At 33.5% G+C, this 8894-nt stretch overlaps 2 protein-coding genes across 2 annotated transcripts; one reads left to right on the top strand and one right to left on the bottom strand.

Annotated features, from left to right (window-relative positions):
- Window positions 1-6375: 6375 nt before the first annotated feature.
- On the top strand, window positions 6376-7614 carry PHYBLDRAFT_70035 (hypothetical protein; the record flags this gene model as incomplete). The annotated part of the gene is made up of 5 exons (XM_018442202.1): window positions 6376-6804; window positions 6933-7011; window positions 7072-7157; window positions 7538-7564; window positions 7600-7614. 5 exons carry the CDS (start codon window positions 6376-6378, stop codon window positions 7612-7614), a joined length of 636 nt encoding a protein of 211 aa, XP_018289671.1.
- Window positions 7615-7790: 176 nt separating this feature from the next.
- On the bottom strand, window positions 7791-8547 carry PHYBLDRAFT_170287 (hypothetical protein; the record flags this gene model as incomplete). The annotated part of the gene is made up of 3 exons (XM_018436309.1): window positions 7791-7807; window positions 7901-8258; window positions 8311-8547. 3 exons carry the CDS (start codon window positions 8545-8547, stop codon window positions 7791-7793), a joined length of 612 nt encoding a protein of 203 aa, XP_018289670.1.
- Window positions 8548-8894: the final 347 nt, after the last annotated feature.

Raw genomic sequence — 8894 nt, 5'->3', positions numbered from 1 at the left:
CTTATCTATCTTTCTATCTTTTAATATACTTTACTCCTATTTTTTCTTTAATTTTTTAACAAACACAATGGCACTCAGTCTGTCTTTAATTTTAATGTTACATGTAAAACCCAAATACGAATATTATTGGCATCCAACTAATTGGAAGACTATATAATTGGCTTTTATTTTTTGGAGTACAAAGTCTGTGCATTTATAAGCAATCTGATTAAGATCTTCATCCAATCACAGACGTGAATTTTACCATAAAAGATGTAAAACAGAAACGACGCATAGCTTTTGATAGATTTCTGTCTTAATTCAAACGCTAAAGCTTGGATATTTTGCCGTATTGCTGAAAAAATACGTACATCTTTATATCCAAAATTTGAAGTTAATTTATTATGCTTTGGTTGAATAAACAAGCAAAATATACACTTTTTTTCACGTTTTTAACCATTCGAGATAGATTGTTTTTGCTAATAAATATCTTTTCTACATAATAATATGGTCTAAAACTTTTACTGAAACGTTTTTTTACTATTTTCTATTGATATAAAGCATTTGCAAGTGATTTTTACTAATATTTTCAAATTGTTGTTTTTTTGTTCAATCTTTCACAAATGAAATGTACAGAACTTTTGTAATTCACTCATTAAACGTGATTCAAAAAATATTACAAAACAAACAAATACTCACTTTATGCAGAAAAAATCAACGAAACCAACCATCTTACTCTCATATTTTTATCTATTTTTTTGAACGAGTTATGAATTTTTTAAAAATAAATAAAAATGAAAATGAAAAGTTACGGACAAATGTTCTTCCACTTTTGCATGATTTTTCTTAGTGAATAAAGACAAGTGATTATACTGGATGGGGACAGGGGGGTGACTGTTTTTTGGGGGACAGGGTGTTACACACAGAAATGATGGATGTCTGCCGGACAAGTTAAAAGTAGCCACGCCTCTAATTATCTGCCGGACTACTCACTATAAGCTTGTGTAACACCCTGTCCCCATCATCCAAAAACCCCCTGTCCCCTAAGATTTACGTTTTTGTATTCACGTTATTTCTGCTTATAATTATCTTTATGTTTATGTTTTTTTTTTACTTTTTTTTTCAAATATTTTAATATTTTTTTTTAAAATTGTCAATAACAATAGTATATATAACAAAGTATAACAATTTCTTTCCTTTTTGAAAATATCAAAATACAAACCCCCAAAAAAAAATATGGCTTCAAGATATATTCCTTACTATTATTTTATTTTTATTACTACAATAAATCTTTATAATAACAAAATCCAAATAAACTCAGATGAACGATTTTTTCTTTCTTTTCATAGTATGGTTATTTCTTCTTAATGCAGTCCCACTGGGGACGCCGGTCTACCTCGCACATGGATAATGCTAATCGTAAATACTTTTCTGCAAGTCACAGCATATTCAGCCAATCAAGAGAGCAATTTCCAAAAAATGAAGAAATATTGTAAAAAAAAAGTTAATGTGTTATTTTTCGAGAAATTGATTAAGAAAGATATACTTTTTATTAGACAAACCAATTCAGCAATCATTTTTTACTTTAGTTAAGTTTATATAAGAGATAGTAGATAAAGTATAGAGTAAATATATCATATATAAAATAAGTTAATCTTTTTTAATATTTGTGACTTGCAGAAAAGTATTTACAATTAGTGTAGCCGCCTCGTACATATTATTAAAATCAACCGGCCCTGTATATCACATAACTTACGATCGCGCTTTAAAACAGAAAAAGAATGGGAGATACTCTGCACGTGACTTATATAGGATTCCTTAGTATTTTAAAAAAAGTCCATTAATTACTTTTGCACATGTAATCCACGATGGTAATTATGTGCCCAATTGAGATGAACAATAGAGACAAGTAAACAATTAACTGTGAAGGGAAGCTTTGAATCTCGCACATGCTATAGACGATGGTAATTGTAGGTCCAATTAAGATGAACAATAGAGACAAGTAAATTTTTAATTTTAGAGAATATCTGAATCTCGCACATACTATAGACGAAACGTAATTATATGTTTAATTGATATAAACAGTAGAGAAGTAGATAAAGTTAGGGATCAAATGCCACACACTATAGCAATTTAATTTACACAAGAGACCCTTGGGCTGTCAAGACAACTATAGAAATTTGAAAGGCTTTCATAAATTTAGACAAACGGGTAGTGTGGATAGGTAGTATAAATGAGTAGAAAAAATGAGTAAAATAAACAGGTAACATAAATGAGTAGTATAAATGGGCAGAATAAACAGGTAGTATAAATGGGTAGTAAATACCTAAAATTGATAACAGTATAAAAAGCACATATGAGACTTTAGGAAGAAGTGTTATCATAAATATTAGAAGATGAGTATATACAAATTATAAAAAAAAAGAAACTAAATCACAAGAGTGCTATTATTGCCACTTTGCTTTAATCAAAGTTTTCAATTTTTGCATGGATTATCTTCCATTTTTCTTTTAATACAAAATCTTTACAAGAACAAAATATTGAAATAAACTTAGACGAACGGGGTTTTCTTTCTTTTTATAGTATGGTTATTGCTTCTTAAACTGTCCCAATGGGGACAACTGGTCTACCTCGTATATATATATATATATTGTAGTAGAATCTTCTTAATAAACAGCTCAAAATCAATGTCTTGATAATAGACACCGTTCTAATACAGACCCATATCAGTACTAAATGCAATATTTAATATTCCGCCAAATCAAGGCATTACCATTAAACTTCTTTTCATTTATTTTTTCAAAGCTTTTCTTATTCAAATCTCCCCATGTCTCACCAAAACAAAAAGAAAACTCTTCCCAAACGAAAGCAGCTCTCAGATTGTCAAAGAAAAATTATAGTCAGTAGTGCTACAGTAAATGGCACAGCTGCTGAAATTTCTGAGAAGAATGGTATACCTCTAGGAATGGTGTATTTCACAATCAATAGATGGAGAGATACTGGAACTGCATTTCCTAATAAGTGAAAAGGAACTTCGAAGATAATAGATGAGCGAAATGAGCGTCACTTGATTAATGAGATAAATACGAATTGTGACAACACTTGGGTTGTACCATCTTCATTTCTGACACGTTAAGGCATCACATCTCCAAGTCTACCATTTGCCAAACTATTCGTAAATTTGGATTGTCTTCTTGTAAAGTTTTATACAAGCTACTGCTATCAAAAGCACACAAGAAGAAGCGATTGGCATTTGCTAATCATGCCAGAGAGACCAATCAGAGATGGGATCGCGTCATCTGGAGCGATGAGTCAAGGTTTATGCTTCTCAGCAGAGGTGGCAATACTAGAGTATGGCGGTATCCTCAAGAAAAATACAGAGAAGAGTTTATTATACAAAGACTGCAGTGTAGTGGAGGCTCCATTATGGTTTGGGTCTGTGTATGGGCAGGAGGAGTTGGCCCATTGAAAACCATAAAAAAACAAGCTTGACCAGTATGTATATATGGACTTAATGAAGAGGAAACTTATTTCATTTATGGAATCTCTCAGCAAGAAAAATGGTGGGGAGTTTATCTACCAAGAAGATAATGCTCCTTGCCATAAGTCTAAGCTTGCAGAAGAGTGGAAGAAGCGTCAGAACTTCCCAATGATTGTATGGCCGCTGAACAGTTCAGATCTCAGCCCCATAAAGAGTTTATGGAAATATCTTACCAGAAAAATGAAGGCCAGGGTCCCTTCTCCAAAAAATCTTGATGAGTTGGAGAGGGCTATTCATATAGAATGGAAGAATATTCCGGCTGAAGTTTGCAAAACACATTATATGTCAATGTCTAACTGCTTACATGAGATGAAGAAGGCTCATGGAGGGTCAACACATTATTAATTTTTTTAATAAATTTACTTTTTATTTTTTTAAGAGCCATATCTTAGTATATATATGTTTTCAAACATATGATGTTAAGTGAATATAGACAAACTAGTATAACAATGTTAAAGAGGTTGATGCCTTGATTTGACAGAACCTTAAATATTGCATTCAGTACTGATATGGGTCTGTACATTATCTAAGGGTCTTATAATAGATTTTATGTAAGAAGTATTGAAGGTTAATTATTGTATATGTCTTCATAAATTTGTAGGATAAGGTTCTTGCTATTCAATTGGATTAAGTCGAAGTAGAGAACTTAGGCTTATCAAGAAAAGAAGTTGAAGTTGATATAAGAAAAATATATACTCTGATAAGCCTAAGTCGAAGTATAAGCTTAATCGACTCTGTTAACAAGCTCTCTAATATCAAATCAAGTCAGTCTTAATAGATGTAGCTTTGGGCAGAGAGATGTTTTTCAGGTTACTGGGAAACAATAGATATTTTTAATATAAGATACGATATGATATTTCAGATATGAAGACAATAGAAAATAATAAATGTAAAAGATGAAGATATATAGAAATATCTTGAGACCGTATATAAGTTGTTTTTATTCATAAATAAATAGTAGAGAGGGTGTCTTCGAGCCTGAATTGCAAACATTTGTAAATCAGCAATCTTAGGGGATGGGAGGTAATGGCACTGCACAATTTAAGGAGACTGCCAGTCCGAGACCTGGCTATAAAGTGTCTTAAAGAACCCCCCGCCTCCATCCTTTATAAGCATACCTCCTGTCCCCATCTTTAGAGCATTCTAATTTCCCAGGAAAAATAGAAACACCCCCTTTTTAAAGTCATTGACATTTAGTTGTAAGAATAAAAAATAATATTTGCAAATAACAGGATATAATGTCTTTTTTACATTATGTACATTGCCTACATTGCATATATGAATCAATAAAAATACTTATATAAACACAGTACTTTTTTATTAAACATGAACAACAACTTTGCTACCCCCATTAAAAAGATATATTCAGTTAAAACAACTCTCTCATTCCCTAAGAACGGTTACCCTGATAAACAGAGTGTCCTTCAGGCTGTAAATGACTATGCCCTTTCTAATAATTTTACTGTCAAGATTAAGGATGGAAAATTTCCCACACTTCATCTTGCTTGTACAAAGGCTGGCACCTATTGTGACAAGTGTAACATTAGTGAGGATAAAAGAAAGAAGGCGCCAAACTCTTCTCTCAGTGGATGCTCATATATTTTAAGTTTCTCTTATAAGAAGAAGAGCAACAGATATCTTCCTTTGCCTGCCTGTGGCAACAATGAACATTGCCACAACCACCCTATTACCCCTGGAGAACTTGGCTTCTTCCCATCAAGGAAGAATATGTCTCCTAACTCCCGAAGATGCCAATATTGCTAAGATAATTTTGGAAAATCACGCAAAAGCTTGTGATGTTCAAAAAGCTACCAGTGACAAGGTTACTGGTATGAGAAAAATCAGAATCAGTAACATCAACAATCTGAAGTACAGCGCTACACATGGAGATGATGAGTCGAACTATGCTGCTACGACACTAATTAAGAATATGGAAACAAAGGGATTTATGGTTCTGTACAAGTCCAATGAAATGAACAGACTGACACACATTTTTTTCACAAATGAAATAATGATCAAAAGAGCCTGACAATTTCCAGAGATTTGATTGTGAATGCCACATATAAGACCAACTATGCAAAGATGTCATTGGTGTGTGTGGAAGGTATCAGTAACCTTGGTAGAGAACGATTGAAAAGCTTCCCAGTAGGATTTGCCTGGGTAGCTGATGAAAAAGAACTCAGCTATGTCTGGTTTATGGAATCTCTGAGAGCAATTGTACTCGAAGGAATCGAAGAAAGACCAGTATTTGTAACTGACAAGTGCAGGGCATTAATGAATGCATTGGATTTGGTGTTATCCATGAACACAAAGCTTCTCTGTGACTGGCACATGATTAATAACGTCGCCAATATAGCCAAGAAGACAATGAACCCAGGAAACGAAAGAAATATCTGCACAAACATGGTCAATCATATGATCTTCAGTGATAAGCGCGACGTTTTTGATGAGAAGTTTGAACTCTTCAAGTCTTTGTCTTCTTGCAAAGATCTTAAGAGCAAGGAGCAGAATGAGGAAGACGAAGAGGATCATGCAAAGATCGTAGAAAAAAAACCTTTGAGAAGTATTTCGAGGATGAGTGGATGACTTGTAAGGAGAAGTGGGCTGGCTACATCACCAGTCAATTTAGACATTTGGACTGTGTGACAACGCAACGTGTTGAGAGTGGCCACCATGCTTTGAAAAGAAGAATTTCTGCCCTTCAGACTCTTGACTCTTTCTTTCAGTAAATCTGTATGTATCTTTTTCAGTTTGAAGGTGACTACCAGGACCATGAGCTGAATGAGACAACCATTACAGATGCCATGATATATAATGATGGTAATCTTTGTGGATTAATACATTCAGTTTCCAGAATGGCCTTATACACTATACACGCCGAAATGCTGGAAGATGTTACCCCTGGTAAGCCTTGCCATTGTACAGTAAAAGTGGTATTTGGTCTCCCTTATCATCACAGTCTTCTGAGAGATCGTGTGTTGACTTTGGCCAATATTCTGGAAAAGTGGCTTCTCTCTTCAGTTACGTCTTGCCAAAATGCAACTGAAGACATTGATGCTGCTGATAGTATTACTATCAAGGAGTCTGCTCCATGGATGAAGTCTGTTTCTCAGCTTGAGAAACTTTTTTGGCACTGTGAAGGTGAACAGCAAGTTTGTGGCCTGATGGCAAAGGTCAACAACTTCATTGAAAATGCCAAACAATATCTTGACCACCCTGAGATGGTTTTCTCTGTGGCTAGTGAAGTCAAAGCTGCTGGAAGACCAAAACACATCAAAAAAAAAGTGCTCTTCCAAAGGACTATGTCTTGCACAAGCACAGGCATCTCCTTGCTCAAAAAAGCAAAGTAAGAACACAGTATACATATATATGCTTACACGATCTAATAAATATATTTATCTATTTATTGTAGGACGAGATACAAGAGATGATAAAACAAGAGCTTAGAGATGTGGTAAAGGAGTGTTTAGAGGAGGAGCCTCTCAAAAAATGTATTGTATTATTAGTCTTTATAAAATTAAAATATAATATCTAATGCTTAATATTTCTAGCAATTAAAAAAATCAAAAAAGAAAAAGAATTCGCTAAAGAGCAAGAGCCTCTCGAAGAAGGTAGCACTCACTGTAAGAAATGGCAGGTATTAAACTACCAACCTGGCAAAAATCGTTAAAAAGTGCCACCTGGCAACATTCTTCTGAGCCAATAGAGCTTCAGTATATAGCAATCAGTTTCATCTATTTAAGCAAATCAGATATGTAGCACTATGGGAAAAAAATGTGAGGTTTTATGGCTGCTTTATGGCGGTTTGACAAGGCGGCTTTGTGGCGGTTTTTTGCCAAATATCCACTTTGCCCCCCTGGAGTTTAAATACATATTACAGATCACCGCTTTCTGATTCTCCTTTGTTGGCTCTTCTATTGGACAGCGTTTCATTCTTTATTATATAAAGTATATTATATAATCGATTACTTTTATTGGGTACTCTCTTAAATATCATTTATTACTTTAATATTTTAGCTTAGAAAGAAATTCTATTGGACACTAGTAATTTTTTTTTAATGTTACTTTTATGAAAACAGTTTTTTATTGGATAATATACATGTAAATGTTTGATCATTTTAATAAATACAAATTTTTATTGGTTATTACAATAGAAGATCATTTTTATTAATCATTTTTATTGGTTGTTATGACAGAAAAAAAATCATATTGTTTATTTTACTGGTTATTATGACAGAAAAATAAATAATATTGTTTATTTTATTGGCTGTTAAAGCATAAAAAAATCTATAGATACATTTTATTGGCTATTTACTATTTAATATTCTAGGTTTTTATAGTAAAATATTCTATTCAATTCCACTACACCAGATTACTTACGAGACTGTAATCTTTTATGGCGGTCCCTCCAGAGATGTGCAACTCTTGCAGTTGATGCCCAGTTTCCGAGACATCTAGTGAAGTCTATACCAGAATCCTTCATTATATTTGCGTGCCTGGCACACATTTCTTTCTTAAGTGCTACTGGTATAGACCCCCAGCTAGGATTAGGACCAAGAGCGATCACTGAAGGATGGGCAGCCATATCATCACATATAAGCTTTGTACACATATTGAGTGTGGCCTTTTCGTTACTTGTTACTTCAATGCCAAGGTCTTCACTTATCATCTTGAAGATATGCTTTAAAGTTATTTCACGGAATATACTCACCAGTTTGCGGATGGTATTAGCACTAGACTATTAAATGACATATTAATATATATTCAACTCGTTTTATTTTTTGTCTTACAATGGCAGAGACAGAAGGCGAAGTGTGTTGGTTGGAAATGTTTCTATTCTCCAGTTGGCTCTGGAGAGCAGTAATCTCCAAATTCAAATCTTCACTGCTCGTCTTCATTTCGAGCTTCAACTCTTCGATCTGTGCCTTCATTTCAAGTTTGGCCTTTTCTTGGCCTGCCTTCAAAGATAGTATCTCATTGTACATGGCGTGTAGCAAAGAGATGGAATTGTTATCGGTGTTATTCATGTTGAGAGTTTGGTTTATCTGAGAAAAAGGATTGTTATGAAAGAAAGATAAAGGCCGAAAAAATTTTCTATTGTCTATTATTAGTTTTATATAAATGAGTTTAACCTATTGGTCCAGCCAATATTATTATTGGGCTACTGTAGTTCTAATAACAGCTATCACGCAATGTTTTAGCTTCTGTTCCTGAGTTTATATGTGTATTATCTATGTCATTGCCTACTTGTAGTCATTAAGTCTATACAAATCTCAAAGCTATTAAGTATAAAGGCATATTATTTAAAAGGAATTATCAATATTCATACCTTTATTCTTAAGTGTTTATTTCCAACCTAAAAAATGTCTTCAAA

The sequence above is a fragment of the Phycomyces blakesleeanus genome, assembly GCF_001638985.1.
Source record: "Phycomyces blakesleeanus NRRL 1555(-) unplaced genomic scaffold PHYBLscaffold_15, whole genome shotgun sequence".
Lineage (NCBI taxonomy): Eukaryota > Fungi > Mucoromycota > Mucoromycetes > Mucorales > Phycomycetaceae > Phycomyces > Phycomyces blakesleeanus.
The sequence above is the reverse complement of the archived record's forward strand: the minus strand, read 5'-3'. Positions and strand labels throughout refer to the sequence as shown.